Source organism: Hippocampus guttulatus, chromosome 4 (assembly GCF_054856545.1).
Source record: "Hippocampus guttulatus isolate MCC_2025c chromosome 4, RoL_Hgut_1.0, whole genome shotgun sequence".
NCBI lineage: Eukaryota > Metazoa > Chordata > Actinopteri > Syngnathiformes > Syngnathidae > Hippocampus > Hippocampus guttulatus.
In genome coordinates, this window is record NC_141264.1 from 11,111,587 (window position 1) to 11,139,187 (window position 27,601).

The 27,601-nt window shown below is 42.9% G+C and overlaps 1 protein-coding gene across 5 annotated transcripts; it reads left to right on the plus strand.

The window, feature by feature from the left end:
* mtss1la (MTSS I-BAR domain containing 2a) lies at positions 1–27,601 on the plus strand. 5 transcript variants are annotated; one of them, XM_086109469.1, is made up of 16 exons: positions 1–507; positions 3,809–3,870; positions 3,948–4,021; positions 19,311–19,395; positions 19,568–19,659; positions 19,768–19,842; positions 20,211–20,231; positions 21,589–21,746; positions 21,884–21,991; positions 22,434–22,531; positions 23,430–23,562; positions 24,214–24,288; positions 24,463–24,618; positions 24,952–25,128; positions 25,590–25,755; positions 26,217–27,601. In XM_086109469.1, the coding sequence occupies exons 1-16, from the start codon at positions 439–441 to the stop codon at positions 27,008–27,010; spliced, it is 2,343 nt and encodes a 780-aa protein (XP_085965595.1). In that variant the 5' UTR covers positions 1–438; the 3' UTR covers positions 27,011–27,601. The 5 variants fall into 5 exon arrangements, with proteins under 5 accessions (XP_085965595.1, XP_085965597.1, XP_085965596.1 ...); XM_086109471.1 differs by lacking the exon at positions 24,463–24,618; XM_086109470.1 differs by lacking the exon at positions 20,211–20,231.

The following is a 27,601-nucleotide window of genomic DNA, read 5'->3' on the forward strand; positions in this document are numbered from 1 at the left end:
TTCCCATGGATCGTGTTACTGGAGGCTCCTCGACATCTGCTCCTCCTGCTAACAACAGTGCGCGCTCCCGCGTCTCGAACCCGCGCCTCCGGCACCTCCTGCCCTCTTCCCAGGACCAGTGAGCTCTTTTATTTTTTTTTGTGCCTGCGAGAGATCATGTGGAGCCACTGTGCATGTGCCCACCACCTTTACCGGCTTTAGCTCTCCTCACGAACGGAGGACGCGCCTCCCGGTCTCTCTTCATCCGGTCCCGTACGTCAAACCGAACCCGAGCCCGGTACCGTCGAACCAAACACCTACGGTTGCTGGCCGGAGGTTTTGCCGATTTGCGTCCTCTGTTTTCCGTCAGAGGACAACTGAGGACGGATACGCGCAGCGGAGGTGTCTGATGTTTGAGAAGGCTGACTATAGTGGTTTTAAATTTACATTTCTGAGAGCATGGAGTCTGTGGAGAAGGAGTGTGGGGCGCTGGGTGGATTGTTCCAGGCAATCGTCAACGACATGAAGGTAAGAGAAACATTTGAAGAGACTCTGATCTTGTTGTTGCTGCACAGTTTGTGATCAGAAATAATTTTACTGCCTTTGTGTCTTTCCTTGCCCCCCTCCTCCACTTCCCAATGCCTGCAAACAGCCCTGCAGTACAAACTGGGAGATGAAACTTGTTTTGCTTTGTTTTATCTGCAGAATGTGCAGCAGGTTTTACCCATGTATGGTCTTCTGCAAGTACTTTTGAACAGATGCTTCAGAGGCTATACACTTTATTTTTTTAACCCCCCCCCCCCACACACACAACACATGCACACACACTCACACACAAATATATACAGTATGCAGTACTGTATATGTGTTTGTTTTTTCTTATTGTCATGATTTATTTCTATAGGGTTATAAAGTATATTAAAAATTACCGACAACTAGCTTACTATTTTTTTTATTGAAAAATTATAATAAATGAATGAACACATCACCCCTATTAAAGATCTCATACTCTCTAGTTGAGTAAACAAACAAGCCTAACATATGAACCGCAATCATGTTTATATATATTTCAAGGATACTTCCATCATGATGGAGATTTTATGGATTTACAAAAGGAGTCAAAAACAATAATAATAGCAAGTATTGGGAAAATAAAACCATCAATTATTGCAAGTGAGACAATTTTGTGCTCTAATAAAAATGTAGTTGACCTTTATCCTCTTTTATCCCATCTTGTACATTATTACTAGATTAAAATCTCAGCCGTGGAGGGATGCTTTTAATAATCGACCAGCCCTTTACAGAAAAAGCTACTAAGAATTTTTATATAATATGCCCTCTAGTGTAATTGATTTGACACGCACGTTGAGTTTTTTTTTTAAATCCCCAAAACGTAAGTGAACTAGTTTGTAAAGCAGCAAGTATTTGCATCCCATTACGTACGACCCAAATTCAAGCATGTGTTTGTTGTGTGCTGGGGGAGGAGGTTCTCAAGTGAAAGAAGTTGAATCCGCGTGGTCCGTGGTTGTTCACGACAAAAGATGGAAAGTGCAAACACGTTCATTAGGCCTGAGAGACAGACCTCCAGAAAGTGTTCCTGTAACTTGTCTTACTTGATGTTTACAAGAGCTTTGCAAGTACGTCGAGCATCGAGCAGAATTGTTATTGATCGCTCGGTGGCAGGGAACCGCGTTGCCTTTGGACAAACTATTTATGGACCCTCTGTCAAGCTCCAACCAAATTAGCTCTCAGCAATTGGCAGGCTCTAGTTTAGTTTCATGTATTTCCTTTTGTGTTGGGTACACAGAGAGAGACAAGATCAGTTTAAAAAAAAAGTATTGAAAAGCAGATGAATGAGGCTGAAGCCCTGAGTCAGCAGTGTCCGCGTCCACTGTCGTAGACAGAGAGCTGACCTCATTCATGCCGCCTGGCTGGTCAATACAAGCCTGCCAGACCAGCTTTGCCCCCAGGGGCTGCACAGCACCACAGCTTCCTGTGGTGATCTCAATTGTTTGCAAAAGACTGATTAATGTTACTGTCTGGTATGTAGTCCTCCAACACAAAAACAAAGTACAAAACTTAAATCGCTGAACGCACGGGGCAAATTGTCTTGATTCTCACTGCACTTGCTGGTTATGTAACTGCAACAGTAAAAGCATATGGAAGCACATGGAGTGGAAGATGGTGTCGGTGAGGAATCGTAAAATGATTTGAAGCACCCGAAAAAGGGATTTCCTGTGAGGAAGAACAACGACCCGACTACTCATTTATGTGATGGAACCTCTTAGGTCGAAGCAAATCAGTTCTGAAGAGTGAGGATTGCGAGAGGTGGCTTGACTGCTATTTAGTATTTTAAAGCTTCTAAAAGAACAAATTGGTTTACTATTTTATTAACTGTTGATTTCCCTCTCAGGTTTGTGATTTTTGTTCATATTCTCAACATGTTGCTGCTTTTTGCAATATTGTACTTAGCAGACACCTCAAGACCACTTTTCTCTTGACCTCATGGAGCTCGCAGTTGAGCTGGGATACCCCTTGGATCGAACGCCTGCCGATGTCAGGGCATTTTGGTGCAGCTTAAGATGTGCAATTTTTATTTTGTTAAAGGGGTTCCTCTGTATATCTGTACATACCAACCTGGACGGACGACATCTGTATCCTCCTCAGATGGTGGCTCTGGATGAAAAGAGACGTGACATCCCCCCATTCTTTGTCGCCTCCTTCAGCTGTCTTGGCATCACAGCCTTCCTTCAACAGGGAGCTACGAGCTAATAAGACACCTGTTAGAGAGTCAAGTGCAGAGCGCATGATAGGATAGTGCCTTGCAAACCCTCTAAGTTGGTCGCCCCTAAATCATTGGGACAAACGCAAAGCAGGGCCTAAAAATAAATGCTAGAGGTAGAGTGATTAAAAACAAAAGCAGTTCTTGATTATTCTGTGGCCCCGCCGCTGTCGAATGATGAATAATGAATGAGAGACCGGCAAACTTTATTGACGCGTCGACCACAGCTTGTGCCAAGGAAAAAAGACGATTACATTTTGATTCAGCTATTGAATAAATGGAAAGTCAAACAAAAAAAGGGAATTATATTAATTAAGTCCTTTTTTTCTCCCTTTTTGCTGTTTATGTCACAATGGAATCCATCCCCACCGCCCCAGAGTTAAAAATTGTCCAGTTTTATGCCATCCTCCATAAACCAAGAAGTAGCCTGTCAACGCCTAAAACAGATGGGAAAACCCGTCACAAATGTGTTCACTTGTAATAGTTCAGCTTTGCCAGAGCTCTTGAGCTCCGAGATATCCCATTCTTGTGATCTTTAAAGGTGGAATATTTAATGCTTTTACTCTCATTAGATGTTGTGGCCGTCAGTAAAAAGTGAATCTTTCAGTCTTAACTTCCCCCTTCGCTGTGGGGATCCAGCCTTGAATGTGTTTCATGTTTGGCTCCTGTTCTCCTGGCTCAAGGCAATGAGTGATTAACCTGGGCTAAATCCTCGACAGATTTCTTTCAAGACTTGCATGGGGGGCACATAATGATAGAAGCGCTTTTGTGGATCTTAAAGTGTGGAACAGCCATTTAAATAGCAGCTCAGCGCAAAATAAAAAAACAAAAACGGACGTTTGAGTTCCTTCATTGACCTGTTTCCCGCCTCAGGATAGTAAGTCGATGACTGTTTGCACCGTTAGAACCCTATTTGAATCCATTTCAATCAATGTGAATACTGTGAACCTGAGCAGCCACAGTCACGAAACAAGTTGAAAAGGATTAAATGATGTCCAAGACTATTACGTCTGACTCATTCCTTTTTCTTGTTCTGTCTCCGATTAGAGCTCTTACCCCGTGTGGGAAGACTTCAGTGCCAAGGCTACAAAACTGCATTCTCAACTCAGGTGAGGAGTAATTTTATCAGAGGCTTGACCTTACTGAATTCTTACTCAGAATTCATATATTATCAACATGTTTTCAGGACAACAATTCTGGCAGCCGTGGCCTTTTTAGATGCTTTTCAGAAAGTGGCCGACATTGCTACCAACTCAAGAGGTAAGGCTGTTTTTTTTAGAAATACAACTCAATGAAATGTGAGTTACAAAGTATACTGTGTGTACAACCATTTCAGTTTGCTGTTTCCAATGTTACTTTGGAATTCTCATTTTGCAACAATAAAATCAGTGTTTCCAAGTTAGTTTCTTTGAAAAGTGTGTAAATATAAATACATACAATATATACAATACGTACAATATATACAATTCTATCGAGTAATTTATATCAATTGTATATGTTAGGGCTGGGTGATAATTCAACATTAAGATGTATTGTGATCGACACGTGAATCACATCAATATAAAATGTCTTCAATAAATTGTGCGATTGAAAAAAAAATGAATCAGGAGCGATCTTGGTATCGTGCTTGTTGGAGGCAGCAGACTACGATGTGGCGTTAGATTGTACAGTACCACAATTAAAAGCATGTGCAGCAGGAGGTCGTTCAAATGAATGAGCAAACAATTTCGTACGACTCTTGCAATAAAAAAAATTGGGTTCGCAAGCTCTGGTATGAACTGAAACCGGCGTTTTGTTTTCACCGGAACTGTTTGCATGAGTCCATATTCGATGACAGTTAGACTTAAACAATGTGAGAATGACAATTGTGGCAGTTTAGCAGAGAAAACGGTTCAATCCCTCTTCCTGCTCATGTATCAGAGTAGGTAGATGACATAAAAAAGAGGCCAGTGACATCGTTGTCACATCTTTAACTACTTTACGAACTCTGTCAAACTCAGAAGCTCTGTGCCATATCAGTGCCTACACAGGAATAAAGTTGGACGCGTTTTGTTAAAAGAGGTTGGACACAGTCTTATTTCGCTTAAAGCAGACAAAGGACTCAGCCAAAGTACTACTTCCCACTGCATGGTCACCACGCAAGTATATTAACACAAAGTTCAATGCGCACATCCACAAAATGAAAAGGAGCACATGTACAGAGTTAATGTGGTCTTTTCAAACAAAGACTCTCAGCCTAATTTTTTTATGATGCTCATTCTGTGCTGGAAACATTTCTCTTGTGGTCACAGATTCAACTTCTTCTGCTTTGTTAGTACAACCTGCAACAGTGCATCAAGCTCCCGAGACAATTTCTCACTGCAATGATCATTTCAAAAAGCGGGGCTGGGGATTTCAAATAAAGTGCTTTATGTAAAAAAAACAAAAACAAACAAACACTGTAACAAATACCAAAATTCTTACTGGAAGTGTCTAACAGGAAGTCACAAAGATAATCATTTCTTCACGAGAGCATGAGCGCCCTGAGGAACAAGCTGGATAGATCTGGTGTTAGCGCAATCAGGCAAGTAAAACATGAATGGACGATGGCAATAATGAGCCCGCGAAAAAGAAAAAGTAGTCCTACGATTGGATTGAGTCAATGATTCTTAATTTTTCTCACAGTTAAACACCCATCGCGAATGGTCACTTTGCATGCATGTCACGTGAAGCACAGGCCACAGAGTTGAATGTCGTTTGGATTTGGATCACCCCTTTCAAACTTTCATGGCCATGTTGATTCTTCTCCCAATGCTAAACCCGTGCTTTGCTGCCACGCTGCCGACTGGGATAAACAGTGCCAGGCCGAGCTTTGAAGTCAAGAAAAATGTTCTCTCAGGAAAGTGATCAGAGGTCCGCATGCCTCTTGAGCGTGGGATTGCATGATCCTGAAAGCTCCTGTTTCACTGGTCGAAAAACCTGCACTAACTTTGTGCACCAGGGCCACAACTATTTATGTCTGATGCGATCAGTCTTCAAAATAGCATGCACTCTCTGATTTATGATTGTGACTCTTTGTCAGTGAAAACTAATAGATATACTGTACACCCAGATAGACATAACAAAGGATTAATGCAAGCAAATAAGCAGCGGTTGTGTCTTGTAACAGTGTTTATCAAAATGTGCAGGGCCAATCATATTTTTCAGCTCGTTGTATCGATTGAAAAAGATTTAGAAATACATACAGTAGATCTTTTTCAAAGGTTACAAAACGACAAATAAATATAGAGGCACAAAGATATTACCAAAACGGAACAGCGTTAGCTTAATTTTATATTTTCAGGGATTGGATGGGGCTCGATGGTGGCAGTCACTCAACTTCAAGTGACTCAAAAAGAAAAAAAAATGACAGGGACATCCATGGTGTTGTTTACATAAACATTTCCTTTATTGTGCAGTTTTTGGAATCATTTTCTTTGCGACTGTGTGACTTCCTTTTCTTGTCAGCCTTTGGTTTGTCATTCAAAGTGATCGTGCCTGACAGTATGCCATGTTTTTATTGGCCCATGGGGCAGTTATGAACGAGTCCTCCGAACCAGCCAAATGTGATGTGAAAAATTCTGTTGAATCGGCAAGCAACTTACTCAACATTTTATTTCATGCTATCTGGAACGTTTTCGAATAAATCATAGTAGGATGAGAAATTCTAACATATTTCTTAACACTTTACTTTCGGTCCCAATAATATTTATCACTTATCACTAATAAGTAGTGCAATAACCGTTGGCCTCATGTGACCTGCAAGTCTACAACTACAATGCTCTTAAGATATCCAAAGTTCAGGGGCAAGGCTGCTCAGAGAAGTGACAAGCCAAGCTTATTGTTTCTTTGGTCCTAATGAAGTCTGCTGAGCTGCTTTGTTACCCAGCTCGCCGCAACAGCAGCACCTGCAGGCAGACTAGCCACAGGCACAGCTGATTAACACAGATTTCTTTTGGAGTTGATCGTCGAGAGCAATATGTAGGTCAAAACCCCCTGCATGAGTACAGACGAGCCTGTAAACACCCCTGGCACAACGCACACATGTATTAATGAAACAGTCCATGCATGCACATAGACTTATATTTAAGGCCAACAGCTGGTAGATGGATACTTGATCTTTCACATGCTTTGAAACACCCTGTATTAGTACTTACACGCTTAGTACTCTCCACTTGCTGCCGTGTGTTTATGCATTGTCACATTGCCTTTTTGTTTCTCCGCAAACTGAGCGTATTGTGGAGACACCTTCAATTACCTTAAGTGATCCCAGCAATGCATTATTTCTGCAAAACGAAACAAGGTTTTGAGGGGGGTTAGATAACGTAAAGGCAAGACTTCAAAGTAAACAGTAGTTGCATTAAATCAAAGAATACATCAAAATGATAGATGGAGCAGGCCGATTAGAGAGATGATTGAACAGACGTATAAAGTGTGTCACTCAAATGTCCACTCAATTCACTGCTCCCCCTCTCAGGGACATTTACTTTATGATTAGTACTGTACTCTCATTCTCAACCTATCAGCTGTATGGTGAACGTGGGAAGTGGCATATTATGATACTGTTGCGGTATGCTTTGGAAAATGTGTGGAGATGAGAAATGTAGTGCGTCTACAGCAACTGTCGACAGGTAAATGACATTTATTGAATGCTGATGGTTCAAAGTTCAATATTGAGATGACAATTGCATTGCAGTTGCCAAATTAGTTACAGAAACTGTTGGACTGCTGCTCTCATACTGCTAAATAAGATGGGGGTGGGGGGCAGGCTTAAATGTGACCTTATTTGTTCACTGCCAATTAAGTATTCAGTTGATTGTGTCAAATTCATCCATCCAATCATTCGGGTTTTTTCGACCACTTCATTCGGGTTGCACATGGGCTGAAACCTATCCCAGCCTGAACTAGCCACCCGCAAATCGCAGGGGTCTTATGAACAAAGAACTCAATCTTACATTCACGTCATCTTTAAATTTACATAGGAAGCACTTTTTCAAATGTTGGATGAAGCCGGATTGGCATGGAGAAAACCCACACAAGTGCGGGACTAAACATGTATTCGCAAAGGAGGGTCTGAAATGACAGCCAAACCCAGAAATTCTGAACGATGAGCTCGCCTCTACCCCACTATTCTGCTCTGTGGAATTCCTTTTGATAAATGTTGTATTGAATCGATTCAGGCTACTCAGAGTGCACTTACTGCCACCGATTGATTTAATGTTAATTAGTTTGCGATCCAAAGGAGAAAGTGATATCAAGGGAAGTTCCGCATCTCTGCGATGTCTTAATCCTCCGTGCAGCGTTAATTTTCTAAATATAACACTGAGAATCAACACAATTATTCCAAACGTTGACGATTTAACATGGTGCAAATTTGTTGTTGTTGCAAATTGTGTTAGGCTAGTCTTTGAGTTGTGATCCCCTGGGAATTCTGATAGTCCCAGCAATTTGCTTGAAGAGAGTGTGTCGACATTGACTGGAGCTGCCCTTTGTGTTAACATTTGACTAGGTTACTGTTAGAGGAATCTATGAGCAAAATTGTATCATGTTTAAAGTTTCATTTAATCTGGGCACATCTAAACGTTTGGGTGCGTATCCAGCACCCCCAAATTCCTGTGCACAAAGCCGGAGGGCTGTTGATGTCCACAATTAGCACGTCAATACAGGTGGGCGATCACGGGGGAGAGGGCGAAACTCGGTCACAAAAGGGGAATGAATAATTCGGGAACAGCGGTTGAACAACAAAAGACGAGTTGAGAACACCCGTCGCGCCCAGGCGACATTGGCCATCCGCAAAGTCTGCAACATGTTAATTCAATGTAGACCAGACAGAAAAGGCGCCAACGTACTGGTGGTTCAATGTTTAACACAGGTAACCAATCACTACCGAGGGGCCGGACCGTGGGTGCGGTATGCAAATATCGGGGGCAGTGTTTTCCTTGTATGTTACAATAAAAGCCTGAATTGGCGGGAAGGGAGCTCGAGTGTGATCGCGGAGCAACTCACCGTCGTTCGCTCTCAGAGATCCGCTTCCGCCGATATTGAAGACAATTTTCCTGTGTGCCGAGTCATTTCTTTAACTTTGTCCGAGAAAATCTCTGACAGTTACGTAATTCCAATCGTTTCATATTAAATCATTTTTCTCCTTATTATAACGCACATTATATTATAGAAAAATAGATGGAGCCTATCCCAGCTGTCTTCGGGCAGTAGGCAGGGGACACCCTAAACCGGTTGCCAGCCAATGGCAAGGCACACAGAGATGAACAACTATCCGCGCCCACACTCACAGGGACAATTTAGAGCGTTCAATCAGCCTGCCATGCATGTTTTTGGAATGTGGGAAGAAAGTGGAGTACCCGGAGAAAACCCACACAGGCACATGCCAACTCCACACAGAGGAGCTGGAATCAAACTAGGTACCTCTGCACTGTGAGGTTAACGCGCTAACCACTGGACCATGGGGCCGCCCAACAGTAATTTGTGTTTTTTGTTTTGTTTTTCATGTCAGTGTTAGCACAGGTCACAACTCCCAAATGATTTTCTTCGAACTTCTACTGATTATCTGTGTTCATCAGATCCCAAACCTTATTAGTTTTGAATAACATTTGCTGTGGGAGCTGAGGTTAGAGAACATACAGTAATGGGAACATGTTTATTGCCCAGCTAGTTTGTAGTTTCCTTGAGTCAATGTACATCACACAATACAAATCAGGAAACATAAAGTTTAAATGTAATGTTGTCTGATGCAATATTTTTGTTTAACAAATAACATCAAGCAAGACTGGAAGAAGACTTCAACCTAGCGTCCACAACCAAAACTCAAGTGGAAAATATGTCTGTATAGTTGGATGTTTGATGTTTGGAAGCTATGAATTGCTCCCTGTTGGACATTAGAACTGAAGAAGGTTTACAGGCACATCTTGGGCTTCACTTTTCAGACTTTAGGAATCCTTTTATACACAGAACTTTTGACATACTCGTTTAAATTCAAACACAAAGAAACACCCCACTCAGCCACACACACACACACACACACACACACACACACACACACACACACACACACACACACACACACACACACACACACACACACACACACACACACACACACACACACACAGAATGAACACATAGTTGCCAAAAAAAGCAAAATTTCATTCCAATAACAGTTTCCCTGTTCCTGTCCAAAAAAGGAGAACAGTGGAAAACATTTTAAGATTTCCCTTTGTTGACTTGTGCAGCTTTTCCGACCAGCAATAACCTTATTTACAGTGCCTCATAGTCACGGTTTACTGTGTGCGCGCGTGTGTGTGTGTGTGTGTGTGTGTGTGTGTGTGTGTGCGTGCGTGTGTGTGTTTTGATATATCAAACTGCCACGCTCTGTGTCCCGTGTTCATCGCTTCCTCTTGCCTGTGGAGTCCATTTATGGTTTATGGTCATGGCTGTGTGTGTTTTATGAAGACTCAGAAGGAAGTTAGATGGCAGGCTTTCACGTCGATGTTTCTGTGTCTTAAGACCCATCTGAAGAACGATCACAGCTGGGTTCGATAAAAGTCCATCAACCACAGAGCTGAAAATTGTGATTAGAGAATTTTCAAGATAAAATTGGTCCATATTATAACCACCCATTTCTTGATTATAACTCTGAGGTCCACTTTAGGGGAGGTTATATTTTTAGGTTGGTCGCCCTGTCGGTTTCTGTGGTGACCATTTTTTATCCCTCCATATTAAAATGATGTGTGGTGTATGTAAGACTTCCGCAGAGCGCCGGTGTCTGTGTTTGGTGTTTAACTGTTGCTATGTTTGATGACATACAGTATGTTTTATGTACTTCACTCCCATTTTGGACATGGCTCAATTAGAGAAAGTTCAAAGGGCATCTCGTAGAAGACTAATGTTCCATCAGGGTATGGCATACATGGTTCATCTTTTCAGCAAGCTGGGTGAGTTTTGTTAAGGTGGGGGGTTTGTGGTTGCAGTGGGATTTCCACAGCTCTTCGTATCCAGGCTCGCCATAGGCGTTTCGCTAATCCTCTTAGTCCAACTCTACAACACACAGACTCAGACTGGCCTTTCGTCCCTCCTGAGCGGCCACCCCCCAGGTTTAACAAAATTCACACACTGGGATCTTAAGGCAGATTGCTTTGCGACTTTGCGTTCTGACTTTATTTTGTGTTCCAGACAGTGATGACCGAGTGTCAACGGACACAAAATGTCCCTTTGGTTCATTGAAATCCAATGTTTTTACTCCTTATCCATCCCTGGTGCATATCGAGTGGAGGCATGCTAGTGGATCAGTGTGTCAGTGAAGTAATAATCTGCTTGTACGCTGTGCCTCTCTGGGCTGGCAGATGGGACGGATATCCCTACCCGCCATCTGGACAAGCTGGCACGGACGAGTTACGACCCTGGCCTCGTGAAGAGCGAGATCAGCGGATTACTGTTCTCCACACTGTCCTAAACACTGTAGCTATTTTTTATGGCCATGTCAAATAATGAGTGTGTGCAGGTGACCAAGATTGACATCCATCAAGCTTGGCATGTCATGTTTGAAGCCTAGGATGAGGATGAGTACTGTATTGTCATGTAAGCACCACAGCTGGATAGCTATAACCACATCCTATGTGGCTTTGACTTAGTGAAAAAATGAAGGAGGGTGGGGGTGGGGGTGGGGGTGGGCGGGGGATGACCGCTTGCTCAAATGGAAGAACCTTTTCTACTGTCATGTCTGCCAATCTAATGCAACCCCGCAGCCTGTCAAGCCTCTTTTCCAAGACCCCAAGTCTAGTTCGGTTTGCCGCAGTATCGTTTGGAACAGTAAATCCTGATAAGGTAGTGGCTAGGCAGGATGGTAATAGCTCTAGTGTGACATCATTTTTTTTTTCATATCCAGAATAGGAATGTGACAAGTTAGCATATCCTGTGCTTGTCATGATGGTAATAAACAAGCCACAAATTCCTCCACAGGAAGAATGTTATGCTACTAAGGTACATCAACATTTATATCACTGTAAAGAAGTCCCGTAGATAAAATTAACATAGTGGGCATCTTTGCCGGAGAGCAATGTGTCACGATGTTTACAAAGTGGTTGTAGCATTACTATTCAGTGCGTTTATATGAAATGCAAATTTTGACTCACAAACTGCGATGTGAACCTGTTTTTTTTCTTTTTTTTTTGAGGCTTGAAACGATATTAAAGTTGATGATAATGATCAAACTAATAATAGTGCATTCAATGAATTGATTTCAACTGTGATTCAGAGGGTTCACTGCACGCTGATATCACACATTCTTTATCAGCTGTGCGCAATGGATCAAATTCAACAAAATTGCATTCCACCCCCTGCGACCTGGTTTCACTTAGTCTGAAGTCTGATCTACTTTCTTTCACCAAATTGTCAGGTGTGCTGGGGGCGTGGAAAAGAAAATGTACTATGTGCACCTGAAAACCCGGCGACGCTTAGCGTGGTTTGCTGAATTCCCAAACATGGTAAACTAAACTTGCCCTGGCACGAAAATGAAGACACACTAGTTTTTCTTTTTTCTTTTTTTTTTACACTGAGTGCACGTGTGCCTGTCTCAGAAAATATGGCCCCATGTCTCAATTGCATTCTGAGGTTTGGCCCACAGATACGACTACATTCAGAAAGCAATGAGTAAAAAAAAAAAAAAAAGAAAAAAAAGGCTGCAAGGAATAGTTGAAAAAGGCTGGAACAGTTTTGCAAGAAATAGTTGAAAGCGGAGCATAATAATTGAAGAGAAAACAAATCTTTCGTTCTGAGGCTGAATACCAAACTAAGCAGACAAACATGAGACTTGAGGGGAACACTTTGTTCAGAAAGATTAGCACATGAACTCTGGATGTGAGAGGGCTGGAAGGAACGGCATTGAATGAGGAAAGAAAACATTAATTTGCATACTTCTACTGATTATCTACTGTGATCTAGTCAACATTTTTACAGTATGTCTGCCTCTGGATAAATGGGGGCATTTGTGGTGATGCCACCCACAACTGCCCCCACTCCCACTACCACCCTTGGTTTAATCTGTCAGCAGCAGATTTTAGATCATTGTAACACTGTACTTACTTGATGAACACTAATCACACATCAGTCTGTGCTATACTTCACACGTTTTTGCTCCAACATGATGACACTACAGCACAAATCTAAAATACAGCATACATGTGAGCAGTCATTGTGAAGAAGATCCACATTTGTTTGTGTGATTTTTTTTCTTTCAATCTTTACATCGCTCGAGAGGTATTTAGAATGAATCAGTGTACGTTTATTAATAAAGCAATTAACTTTAGAAAAAAAGAGCTGTACAAAAACAATACAAAGAGATTACATTAGATAAGGAACAAAGTCAAATAAACAAGTAAAATAAAATATACAAGGACGCACAGGAAGATAAAAATCCTTATTTAATCCCAGGTTGAAAAGCCAACGAATGAAAGTGTTTTTAAATTCGATCAAAAAAATGCATGAATTGAAGGAGCCTCTCAAATGTGAAGTGGCAGTTTGTTATGTGAAGCACTAATATTCAAAGCCATTTGTCATCATCAGTGCAATTAAATCTGGGCCCACAGTACTGAGGATCATAAGGAACTAATATCGATACGAACAGTAATTAATTTGAGTGTTTTAGGGTAGTAAAACTATTCAGCTAAAATTCTTAGTTGACCTTCTTTGGATGATACATGTTTCAACTATCTCTGTAGTATCTGTAGTATGGACCAGTGGCGTGTTATCCAATTTTCCGTCGAAAAGGTTCCTGTCCCGCCGACTGTCGTTGAAGGGGCATCAAAACATTTGCTTGTATTCGCCATATACCCCATCACACGATGGATACAGATACTCCCTGTTCAACCACCCAAAATTTTACCGAATGCTTAAAAAGTTACTAGTGGGAAGGTGGTATCAGAGGCCACAGGCGGAAGAGGTGTGACAGGCGGCACTGCTGTAGGAATAGAAGATAAAGGAGCACCTGTTAGTATATTTGTCAGCAATGAGCGGCTCAGCGGAAATGAGGAAGCGTAACAGGGTGGAAGGAACTATGTCAGCAAGGGTGTTAACATCTGGATTAAACTGCTTCCAGTATGCTGTTTTTTCTTTTGAATACAACTATTTAGCTTCCCCGCTGTCAGGTTAGTCTGGGCAAAAGTACTGAGACAATTTAGCAGCCATAACTTGAACAACAAACTTCGGTTTCCGGTGAATCTTATTTCTTGACGTTACTAATTGGCCACAACATCATAAATTTGGCGCAGGCCCTTTTCATTTCTAGTTTGATTGTGCCCAATTTGTGAAGCAGTGTTTCCCAACCTTATTTGAGCCAAGGCACACGTTATATATTACAAAAATCTCACAGCACACATTTGTTTTGCTCGTCACTGTACATTGTTGGAATGTACAGAGAAACATTTACAATAGGTTTAAGGTTAAATTTTTTCAGACAATGGTCTTTTTTTTTTTTTTTGTGAAGAGAAAAACTCTGACCTGACTCACTGATCAGAAGACAAGATGAACGTCATGGCGCTATAACATTCGTAATGAATAAATAATGATTTCCAGGCAAATGAAGTACATTTGGATAACTTCCCGCGATGCTCTCTCACGGCACACTAGTCTAGTGTGTTGTTGCACCCTGGGTGGGAATCATTGCGGTAAAACGTAAGCCCATAAAGGCTTGCCTTGATGAGACTTGTGTGGAAGATCTTGAAATTTTTAACCCCAACCTCATCAAACACCCGTAATGAACTAGAACAAGTTAGCATGAGCGAGCGGGACTTTTCTCAGGTCCAACGCCAGTGATGAATGGACAGAAACTCCCATAGACACACTTGAAATTGAATGGAATCCTCCTGGAGTGGAGATGCAAACAGGGAAAAAGTCAATGTATTCATTGTTTGTGAATGATCTCGATTAAAAAAAACAACAACATTTCCACCCCTGTGACTGACACTCAACCAGCCCAGGGTGTACTCTGTCTCTTGCCCAAGGTCAGCTGTGATAGCCTTCAGCTTTCCCGTGACTCATATGAAGAAAAGCATCATGGTAGATGGATGGACCTATTTCTGCAAAACTTTGTGCAGGCTTGGGGCAGATACACTTCTCTTCTGCTGTTGTTTTAGGGTGTTTCCATTGTTCAACCATGACTCCTAAGTAAATCATTATTGAATCCAAATGATAGTGGGTAGTTTCTGGCATTTTCAGTTGTACCAATTATTTTGTTGATATAGTGTATTTGGGTACATCCGGGTTCATTTTGTGACATAAAAAGGTCTTTCGGTGTATGTTTAAATGTCTGGGGGTGGAGTGTGGACAATCCCGTGTGGAAACGCGGCTCCTTAGATTTATTGCAGAGTATAGTACCCCCCTTTTCAACCTCATGAAAAACACACTTAGACAAGGAGCTGACTTTATTTTTAGAAACGTTTATGTTCCTTCACAGGAGGTTCAACCTACAACATATCCCTCCCCCATGTTCCCCCTTCTCCACATAATACTCTCCAGAACATGGTTACACCACATTACAGCACAACTGAAGTCTGTCTGCTTCTCAGAGTGCCTCAGGTCATGACTTGGGAGGTGGAAATTGCCGTGCGTGCTCTCTGGCCCAGACAACAATAGGATGAGTGTGTTTGACTCCTCATGTGTGGACTAAAACAATCGTTGCAGAGGTGGTTTCCTCACCCTTCCAATAATGTTGCCGCTGGTAAGAGAAGACAGATGCAAGGAAGTGACGCACAAGCTGGAGACAGTAAATATAGCACATAATTGCTCCCATTTCCTTGCTAAAACAGTTATGCAGTTAATAGGAATTAATCAATAGTAGAACGTGGCAAAGACCACCCACCCCTGGTCACTCTGGCCACTCCCACATTTATGGGGAGATTTTGATACCTGTGACTTTTCGGAGAGATGCAGAATATTAGACCCCTTCCTGCTATGCCTCTATTTATCACAGAAATCGTACCTCACAATTCAGTCAGAGTACCGATAAATTGATCTGAATAAATTAATCAACCTGCGTTCAGTAAAGTAATTCTCATTCATACAGCCAACAACAACAACAAAAAAACTATTTTTCACACCACAGCAAGGAAAAAACATGGCTGAGAAGTCATTGTTTTTCATAACACCAACAGTCACGGTTTCATGAAATAAAATGGACATGTTTTTGGAATGTAGGAGGAAACCAGAATACCTGAGGAAAACCCACGCAGGCACGGGGTGAACATACAAACCACTCAGAAAGGCCAGAGCTTGAATTCGAACCCTGGACCTCTGTACTCTGAGGCGGATGTGCTAATCAATCGTCACCGAGCTGTCTGCACCTGTACAAGTTAACCAACAATCTCCTCTGCCTGATGACCAGCCAAAGCTAGCCAACACCTCAGCATCAGTGTGTGCCCTCTTTCATCCGCTTCTCTCATCCCACCAGCTCCTTTCATCCTTTAGGGCCTCTGCTGCGTGTCACTCAATTGACATTCAGCAGCAATTGAATGGGGTGACAGAAGCAAAAGGCACCAAGCTAATCGTTGGCCAGGGTGATAATGTGAAGTTCTGTGTTTTTCACAGATAATGGAAATCGCTGAGCTCAGCAGCAGCTGTATAAGTGCAAATAAAAGGCAACTGGAATTTTGTGCAAGTGAACCATGGAGCATGTGCCTTTGCACCTTATAAAAGCTTTTCTCTTGACAAAGGTAAAGAACAAGGGAGCAAGTGGCCGACTCAGACTGCAATACAGAGCTTGAAATACTGGTTGCAATTCGTAGTCTGATTCCCGCTGCAAATCAGTAGTCCAATGAAACCTGAGAGAGAGATAGTTCACCAAAGCTCCCATATTGAAGACATCAGAAATAAGGCGCTGTAGCTCCTGGCTCCTTGGTAGGGGAGCTCGCGATATAGAAGGCCTATTAAAGGACTCCTCGTTCCCAGAGGAATTAGGGAAGATAATCAGAACCAGAGCTCACTGAATGTTTAGACCACACTTCGCTGGACCTCAGTACTGGAGCTTTGCAATTTTCCCACCACGGGCTTCACCCTACTGTCGGCATTATCAAGCTCTTTTAATCAGGCACAGGAAAACCGATGGAAATTTGGATTTTGAACCATCGACCAATGTATGGTTCAAATGAACTGCCGCGTCGCTATACCGGATGTTGGCTGTGCTAAGATAATGACGGAGTTGCAAAACATCCCCCCACCCCCCACTCTGGCCTGTGTTTGACGTTGTCCGTTCACATGTGTGTTTGCTAAGGGGTTGGCCTTGCTTCCTGTTACACCACAGGGGGCAAGATCCACAAAATAATAACTTTCCCAGCTCCTCTGTATAAGTGAAGTTTTAATGCCAAGAAAGCCAAGCAAGAGACAGCGGACAGGCTTTTAGTTTTGACTGAACAAAATGTCTCAAGTTCTCTTCTCTTCCTCGCTTGTGTGTGTTTGTCACATGCGAGGGATCTGTCGGAGTGATTCATACTGTCCCACTCCATCCGGTGGGGGCCAGAGGCCAGAAGGGCTGTCGGATAGGGCCAGGAATCCTCTGGACCTCCCCAGGATGTAGCTGTCAGTTGATCCTCCTCAGAGAAGCAAAGGAAGAGCGGAGATGGGTTGAAGAGAATATGGGGAGGGGATGGTGGGGAGGGAAATGTGCAGGTGTGGGTGAGACATGTGGCTGGGGGTGCCTGGCGGTCTGTTATAGAGATGAGTCTACATTTGCCTTGCTCTCTCGTAGCGTGTGATGAGCTATTTCACAGCTGCGCATGCTGTGTAATGTTAGCGCGAGATGCATGACCTGGGTCCATGGGCCTTGCGTGTGTGCATCCATGACTCGCCATGCTTTCCTTCAAGTAAATATCCTTATTACACAATAAGGTCATATTGTCCATCAGCTTTCTCAAAGATTCTGCGATTGTTTTGCCTCCCTTTTTACAATATTCAAAACCGGTCTCATTGAGATGTAGTAAAGTGGCGACACCTACAATCAAACTGAACATGAACTTACACAGGATGTATATCATCGTAAAGGCACGTTTGAAAAAAGTGAATCAGGCAACACAAGTATTGTATCTTAGTGAGGGGGATGTTAAACACAAACCTCATTTTGGTGTTTAATGCCCGATGCAGCTGTATGACCTTTGAACTCCAACAGTCATACAACATAAATGTTTCAGTCAATGACCAAATACATTGAAGCGGATTCCAGATCATCTTTGGACTGCAAAGTTTGACTATGTGGTGGTCTTTGTCTCCCAGTAACACCGTTTTGTGATCCCAGAAGAGAGCACAGATCTAGTGGACAGCAATCTAGAGCACAATGTGCTTTTTTTCGAGTTTACAGCCCGTTCTTGCGAGAAGCTTTCGAGTCAGTTTCTGTCTCTCCAGCCTGCATGAATGGTGTTTAGGAAACAGAGAGAACAGGAAAGGCAGAGCAACCAAGGAAGAATAGAGGGATATCCCCTTACGTTCCCTCCTTTTTCCTCCGGGACAGACGGGTTTGAGAAGTTTGGGACGAATGAGGGGGTTTGGTTAATTGCAACACCTGTCCATACAAAGGCATGAACATCTGTATGGGGGACCTGTGCACACACAGTCAAGAACAAGCATGCCTTGGCGAGGTCTGTATGTATGGTGAGAGACTTTAAGATTAGCAATGTGTGGCCCAGATTACAAGAGGATCAATGCTTCCACGTACAGCACTCGCCTGTAAACCATCAGTGAGACGCTGGCCCGACTGAGCTTTAGGGCTTAAGTCTCCATTTAATTACACTTCAGCAGAGAGGAAAAGTACAGTACGTAATTTTCACAAGCTGTTATTTACACTGTGGTGCGAATCACATCTGCAATCTTGGTATGTCAGGGGACAACGTATAGTTCATCAGGAAGGCCATTTAGCTTTTCTTTGCCGACAGTGTCATATTTGCTTTCACCACATAAATGTGACATTTATGGTCTCTGGTTTTACACTTGCGACCTTGCGGTTTCAAGAGAAAGCCATCTTGTGACGAGAAAACAGCCCTGACTTACATTATATCGCAGCTTTTGATATTGCGTTCCTCGTGTGTCATACTGTATAACGTTTGTCAAATGATGAAGACCGATCTGCTATTTGTTATTGCCGTTTTTTTTTTCAGTTGTAACGACATTCAGTAAGAACCCAAAGGCTAAATACATTCTGTGTGGGAGGCAGGAGGGGTCGGGGGGGGGGGGGTGTGATTGATCGTCCTGCAATATCCAACCATCCACTCTCTGAGCCGCCTTTTTATATAAGAGTAAGATTATGAATATGTCATTCTTAATTTTCAAACAGAGGTAAAAAGAAGAAATAAAACAATAAAGCACTCTCGTTCTTTTTCTTTTAACACCCTTTGTTGAGGCAGGACCTTCTTTTGAAACAAGTGTCACAAAAAAATCCAAAGAAAACGTGCTGTTTTGTAAGTAAGTCTGTATTGTGGGATTTCATAGGCATCTTTCCATTTTTTTTGTAAACTATGTTTTTTTTCTTTTACTTCTGAAGGTGCCACCAGGGATATTGGCTCTGCGTTGACCAGGATGTGCATGCGACACCGCAGCATTGAGGCCAAATTGCGCCACTTTACTAAGTACGTGTCATGTGAATGTTGTTTGTCTCCCCTCACCTTGAGGGGGATTTGTGCTCTTGGGTTCCATTCCATCTCATTTGGCCTTCATCTCTCCCTAGAGTGTTTCCTGCTAGACAGTTAAAGCAATTTACAACACGTCCTTCAATTTCTGAGTGTCATTTTATCACTTTAGTGCTCTAATGGAAGGCCTGGTTACACCACTCCAGGACAGAATAGAGGAATGGAAGAAGACTGCCAATCAGCTGGACAAGGACCATGCCAAAGGTGAGTGACATGGAAATTATAGCTGAAGATTTTTTTTTCTGACTAAAAATAAATAAATAAATTAAACATTCGGAAATGATCACTGTGTGAGATTCTTCTACTCAACAGAATACAAACGGTCTCGCCAAGAAATCAAACGAAAGTCATTAGATACCCTCAAACTTCAGAAAAAGGCAAGAAAAGGTGAGAACCCCTTGATCTGAGTTTGGCTGCCGGCCCATGTGAATGAACTGAGTCGAACTAGCGCCATCTTGAGTTAGATGCATGTGTTACAACAGCAAGCAATCTGATGGTGGGGCTGGCAAATTTCCAGTCGGCTTCCAAGCTTTGCACTTCTTTTCAGCTGCTACTCTGTATTGAAAAAAAAAACAAAAAAACATCTTCAATTAAAAATTGTAAAATAACTCTCATTTGTACCACTCTTCCTGCATCATTGGTACAACTTTAAACACAATGTGTGCTGATTTCACATTGCTAACATTGCTTGTTTTTCTCTCCAACCCGCCCCCTGCTTTATCCCCATGGCCCAATGCCTTTCTTTCCGGCTATAGCCCATACTTTAGAACTTCTCGGTATGTCTGCTGATCTTAGTTTACAACCGGTGCATGTGGTAGTTCATCAAGGCATCCCATCCATTATCACACTGTCAGTCAGACAACATGTGTAACATTTATGTTAAGCACAAACTTCATTGCCTCGTTGCCTACAATTGATATATGCTCACTGGGAAAGTTCAATAAGACATCCATCCATCCATCCGTTCTCCGGACTCCATGGTCACGGGTGTGCGGGACCCTATTTCGACTGACTTTGGGCGAGAGGTGGGGTAGCACATTCTGAAATAGTCGCCAGTCAATCACAGTACTTGAGAAATGTCCTCAAAGTATTTGTCCACGCCGTCCATTCATGGTTAGTGTTGCTAATTAAATGATGGCCATCTGGCCAAAAATTAAACATCCCTGTCTAGGCTGCTCATTTCAATTTGGCCAAGACAATTTGTCAACAATAGTATCAAGAGACAAAAAAAAAAAAAGAACTAACAAAAATAAAACAGAACATATCCCATACGCAGAATCTATATCCCAAACTGTACAGCTATTAAAAGTTGAATGATGCCATTTTCTATGATTTCCTATGGGGAAGACGAATACTTAATCCCAACAAATCGGACCTCGGTTTTGCAACAAATTGTGTTTGGTTGCACTATATGACAATATTGGACTGTTTCAATCCATGCGATGGTATTCCCCATTAGGTACGCCTGCTCAATCTAATAAAAGCCGTGCAACCTAAATCTGTCTGACAATAAACAGAGCGCTACACAAATACTTTGTAATACGGGCAATTGATGTCAAACATATTGACATTGCCATCAACACATCACAGATAAGCCAACTATATTAGTGTGGACAGCAATTTTTACAATTGCTCACGAGGTTTATACTTTGTCATATATTTCTGAAGCAATCCATGTTGTAAATCAAACCGCTGGCATCGTACTCGTGTACTTCACATCCTTCTTTCGTTTGTCATCGCCTCTGTTCATCTATCATAGTGCCAAAGTAGGATGTACTGTGCAGCATGCCCTTGATGAACACTTTTCTAATGGAATCCATTCGAGGGTTTTCGAGTCATCACCAGTAGCTCTGCATCAAGTCATTATCTTCGACATGCTTCATCGTCCTCCCACTGCCATGTACATGAACCCATCAAATAAATAAACAGTTTCTCATTATGTTTTCTAATCATCTTTCATTTTTGACTCTCCCTTTCTTTGCTCCACTGCTGACACTCTTATCTCTCCTCTCCATAATTTCCCATCTTGTTCTGTTCTTCATGCTCTCTTGCCTCTTTGCTCCATCTCCTCATCCTTCCTTCCTTCCTTCCTTCTTCTGTCTCCGCACACGTGCGTGTCTTAACCCAACACAGGGCGAGGAAACCTGCGCCCACAGCTGGACAGCGCCATGCAGGACGTCAGCGACCTGTACTTGCTCATGGAGGAGACGGAGAAGCAGGCCGTGCGCAGAGCACTTCTGGAAGAGAGAGGGCGCTATTGCGCATTCATTAACTTGCTGCAGCCTGTTGTGGTGAGGAAACTTGAGCAACGCTTAGCTTTTGTGCACAAGAATGAACATTCATTCATTCATTTTAGGAACCGCTAAAACGATGTTTAATTAAATTGGTTTTGGGATGGTGTAGAATAAGCTCAGTTTTTCTGTTGCAGAATGTTGAGATTGCCATGTTGGAAGAGACAACACACTTACAGGCCATTGTTGATGACCTCACGCTGCTAACAGAAGACCCACACAAACTTCCTCCGGCTAGTGAGCAGGTATCAAAAATTGAATCATTTCAATATCCAAACCAAGCTGGTCATCTGACATCATAGTGCTTGGTCTGTAGGTCCAAGTGTTGCGCTTTTACACCGACAGTGATTTTTCCAAATTACTTGTAAGGTAGATATGAATGAATTGATAAGCTAGTAGTAGGTCACAACAGACACTCACTGGCCACAATATAACACATCGAATACAAGACCCGATACAAAACTTGATGAATATTTCCACCTTGACAAAGATGCAGGCCTATTCATGTGACAGTATGTTCATTATTAGGCTTGTAGTTTGCATTGCTGAAAAGAATACGGAATCGGCATCCTATTCTACTTAATACAGTGTCTGTGTTTCCTTATTTAAACAGAGCCAGTCAATACTGGATTCATGATTTTTTTTTCTCCAATTTTCAGAATCATATTGTTGCGTGTGTTGTGACAGGTAATCCGGGACCTAAAAGGTTCTGACTTTACATGGTCCTATCAAACACCTCCCTCCTCGCCCGGCAGTGTCAGCTCCAGAAAGAGCAGCATGTGCAGGTAAGTCTAAACACGCACACGCATGCACATTCACACAGATGTACGTGCACACATCCATAATCAACTGTCGCGCTCCCGAGCCAACCAGAACATGTTGACAATGTTACACTTAATTCTCATTTAGCCCTTAAGAAGTGTGCAAATCAACACTTGCCATCACCACACCGCCTCAACCAGTTTTAGTATAACTGTGACACTCTGTGCCAATTAACACTGCTGCCTATATATAGCGCTCATTTGTATGTGAGTTTCTTGAATGGATCCATCCTTTGTCCCAGTGCTTAAAAAAAAATATAGCCACAAAATGGTTCAAGTAGACCGAGTTGGAGTTACCTGCAAGGTAAAAGCTTCATAACCTCAATCCAAAACTTGTTTTTTTGTGCCATGATTCAATCAAGAATATGATACCACTTTATCAGATCGTTCAGATTACTTGAATGAGAAATGCTGTCTTTGTGGTTAGTTGGAAACAGTCATGGGAAAGAATGTCATATCTATGATTGCATGGCTGTCCTCAATGTACAAAGCAGGTTACATAAATGTATCCTTGGACGAGTCTGATGTTGAATAACACGAGAGCCCTGACCTGGACCCCATCACACAGCTTTGTTATGATCTAGATTGTGAACCAGCCATCTGTGACTTTTCGTATGAAGAGACAAAAATCCCCACCGAATTTAGGGGGCAACTCCCTGATGTCAACATCAATTTTCAGTTCCTAGATTAATAATAACCTGGATTCCTGAAGCCAGGATAATACAGGAGGAAGCCAACAATCATGTGTTGAACAATGTGATGAGATAGTTGGGGTTAGAAAAGAAGAAAGGAATACAAAAAACATGAATTTTCACAGCAAATTATTTTCTGGGGTTTCTGATGTTAAACATCCTGTCAACAGTCTCCTCCAGATGCCCTCGGCAGGGGCCCATCGACTAAGCAGCGTCTCCTCTCACGACTCAGGATTTGTCTCCCAGGATGCCAACACCCACTCGAAGCCCCCTTCTCCCATGCCATCAGACGTCACCAGCCAGGTAGCGGTCATTCTGCCCTTTCTCATTTGCTGTCTTGTCAATCAGTGATGAGCGCATCTTGTTTGTATTTTGAAAATGAAACATCTGAGCTCTTTGACGCAATACAGATTTTTGGTGATGAATGTTGGCGTTATTTGTGCCGCAGAGAGGGATTCACTCGCTCAGTGGTGCGAACACATTGCAGCATGTTTCTTGTTTGAATAAACATTCTAACAGGTCCTGTAAGTCGCTGATGTTGTGGTGGTACTCTCACCTGGATTGTGACTTGTGTGTGGGCAGCGTGGGATCGGTTCCCGCTCTGTGACAGTGTGGATGTGGGTGTGAACGGTTCTTTGTCTTCTCTATATGCACCCTGCGACTGACTGGCGACCTGTTCATGGTCTAGCCCGCCTTTCACCCGAGGTCAGCTGGGATAGGCTCCAGCACACCTCGCGACCCTGTTCACGATCAGCGGTGTTGAACATGGACGGATGGATACAGGTCCTGTATTTGGGCTGTATCGGCTCTCAAAGAGGCAAATGCATCCCTTCTCCTGAAACTCATCAGCAGTCCTCTCCAACTTGTCCTCTTTGCTCTCATCTCCGACACCTTTGTCTCTCTTACTTCATTGTCATCTCTCTCCCACTATTCCTATTCCATCTCCCTTCCCAGAAATCAACAAGCTCGGCCTCCTCTGAGGCTTCTGAAACCTGCCAGTCTGTCAGCGAGTGCAACTCCCCCACTGCGGTTAGTAGTGCATGCGAGTCGCCAATCAGCCAAGCTTCTTGATAACCCAATCACAACTCTATACAGTACAGTCACTGTGAGCTCGATCTGAAAGAGGTCTACAGGCGGCCTCAGTACAATTGACTATTTGTGGATGGTGAGCACTCTGACTCAGACTTGTGTGTCATCCTGCAGTTTGGCTCATGCTCATCCTTCGGCACCTTCCGCCCTGCTTTCTCTCACACTGGCACCATCAGGCCTCTGTCTGTCATACTTCCTGCGTCCCCCACATTTAACCACTCCCCTGGAACCAACACCCCCTCACCCACATCAAAGGTTCCTAGCTGGAAGGTTTGTTTTCATTTGCAGTTTTACTTTTGGGTTCCCTCACTTTCAAATCGGTTGCTTCTTTGCTTCTTGAGTTGCACATGTTTAGATAAACCTTGCAGTCACCTTTCTCTTGCTCATCAAGTTCGGTTTTCTCATTTTTTTTCCTCATAAAGATATGGTAAACTGAGGTGGCTCACTCATTTAACAGACTTTAACTGGCTCAATACACACTGTAGTCTGCCCATATCTATCTCGGCATCTAACTGATCCATGAGCCAAATCAGAAGCTTTAATCAAAAATGGAGGGACCGCACGTGCTTAGTGGGTGTCTTATTGTTGCATGTGCTGCTTCAGGATTGGGCCAAATCAAGCCAGTGCGATCCATCATTAGCCAGCACTTTGCAGCGAAGGAGAGAGTCTCTTGATAAAATAAGAGACATGGAAGCTTCGCCCAGTCCGATTGGGTATTCTGGCATCCAAGGAGATGATGCACACCGAGCAAGAATTGGTCCAGGAATGATTACAGCGAAGGTAAGAAATCTTAAAAGCACACACGCACTCATTATGTGCAGACTACGATCAATAGTTAACTCTAAAATCAAAGAGTGAACAACTATGATTTAGGATCATAATAAAAGAAAAGAAGTTTGATCTTGACCGAGGTTATGTTCAGATTTGTCTGCATCCAAAGAAACGAAGTGATGAAACCCTCCATCACAACAGGAAAAAAATCGAATAATATTTGACTGTTCAAATCTGTTTAGTCACGTTGTATTCAGTTCTGTTCTTTGCAATTCAATCCAAGGCAGCAATGTTTCCTAATCTATAGAATCTAAAAATGAGATTAAACAAATACATTTTATTTTGTGTATCATTGTGTGTTATGTTGCCGTTCGATGCCCAACGCATGACAATAAAAACAGGGCCCCAGGATGGCAAATTTAAAGATGTACAATTGCATGAATTGGGAATTTGCATGTGTTGTTCAACAGCATGGTGAGCCTCTGTCGCCAGCAGCCAGTACTCTGGCAATGGTATTGACCAGGGGCCTAAGCATGGAGCAGCAGAAAAGCAGCAGAGACTCTCTGCAGTATTCCAGTGGCTACAGCACCCAGACCAACACCCCCTCGTGTTCTGAGGACACCATCCCCTCCCAAGGTCAAACTACACACTTGGTCACTCATACACTACTCACAACAAAAAGTTAGAGATATTCGGCTTTCGAGTGAAATTTCAGGTTTTAGTACAACTTGCTGTTCTCTGTCAAGGAGCTGAAAAGCAAAATTCACCAGAGTTGTTTCCGATGATACTTATTGGTCAACAGGACCGCACCTATGCGAGACTAGAAGAGTCACAGAAAGACAGGTGTGGAAATGTATCGGATGATTCATGGCTCAAACACCTGTTGTAAATTTTGCTCTTCAGCTCCTTGTAAGAGATAAGCAAGTTGTGCAAAAATAAGTGAAACAAACAGTTGGGCATGTGCATTCAAAGTTTAGAGAAGGTTAAATTAAATTCACTTGTGCAATTATTGATTCATGACATTTCACCCCGCCCCCTAAAATTGTGAGTAATGTTCTTTGTAAAACACTTAGAACTTGAGTTACTATCATCCCTAGGTTCTGATTATGAGTGCTACTCTCTAAATGGGGATGCTGACACTGAGGCCCAAATAGAGTTTGACAAGTCCTCCACCATCCCGCGCCACAGTAACATCGCCCAAAGCTACCGCCGCATGATTCAAACCAAAAGGCCCGCCAGCACAGCAGGCCTTCCCGCAGGGAAAAGCCTACAAGGTGCTCCCAACGGGGTTAGCAACGCCGGAACAGTCGCCTCTGGAACGGCTACTATTCGTCGGACGCCATCCTCCAAGACTGGAGTGAGACGCACACCTTCCACATCTGGCCCAATTCCCATACGACCTCCCATTGTGCCGGTGAAAAGCCCCACAGTGCCGGACTCACCGGGTTACACCAGCCCATCCCAGCATGGTGCATGTAGTGAAGAGCTGCTCTGCCCAGATGATCCGTATGCGAGTGAATTCATAAAGGCTTCTCCTCAACAAAGGAGCCTTCCTGACACAGCGTGGGCTGGTGGAGGTGCAGACAGGACTTCTTACGATCTAAAGGCCCAAGTTTTGGCCGCCCAGAGTGCTGAGGAGGACTCACTACTGGCCGCCAACCGCCACAGTCTGGTGGAGAAGATAGGAGAGCTGGCGGCCAGCGCTCATGCCCTCGGTGAAGCTCAGTTCCCCTTCCCTAGCTCACCATTAGGGGATTCAATTCAGTGTGCACTCCAGGGACCATCCTCTGAAGCCCAAGGAGGCATGGACATGTTGGTTACTATACGTCGAGGCGTTAAGCTCCGCAAGACAGTCACTGATGATCGTTCAGCCCCAAGGATCCTGCGGTAGCTGAAGAAAGTGTCTTGCAGAAGAAATACGACAGCGCTCACGTAATACACCAACTAATGCACAAAATAAGAAGAGTATCTAATATGTGCATGAAGATCATTTGACAGTGCTATGAGTGACTCTTCGACAACATCCATCATTTCATGTCATGTATGTATGTATAAAGTAGCACCTATTTTTTTTATATTTTTGATTTGATTTGCTATATTTGTCTGTGAGTCTTGTGACTGTTGATCTCTGCGCCCCCCCCCCCCCCCTTTTCGTTCTTCATGCTCCGGTTATCACAAATCTTTACTGAAGCATGTAAAGCTCTGTGACTCTATTTCTTCTTGCTCTTATGATTAATATGAAATTCTTTTCTTCCTCCACATTGTAACCTTCATTGGAAAATGATGGTCGAAGAGCTCTGTGAGCCCATCCATGTGTTGTGTTTTCCTATCTTTACTGTACAAGCACCATTATTACTGCTATGTTTCATAAGCTGAACAGCAGCTGGGTGATTCATGTATAGTATGAGCAATATGGCAGTGTTTGTATTGCTGTACTGTACTGTCAATATATTCTGCTATTAAACAAGCTTTTTACTGGTAA

Coding starts and splice junctions, on each gene's coding strand:
- mtss1la (XM_086109469.1), top strand. CDS start 439: ATGGAGTCTGTGGAGAAGGAGTGTGGGGCGCTGGGTGGATTGTTCCAG. Junction 19,843..20,210: donor TCAGAAAAAGGCAAGAAAAG/GTGAGAACCCCT, acceptor TTCCGGCTATAG/CCCATACTTTAGAACTTCTC. Junction 24,619..24,951: donor CAAAGGTTCCTAGCTGGAAG/GTTTGTTTTCAT, acceptor GTGCTGCTTCAG/GATTGGGCCAAATCAAGCCA.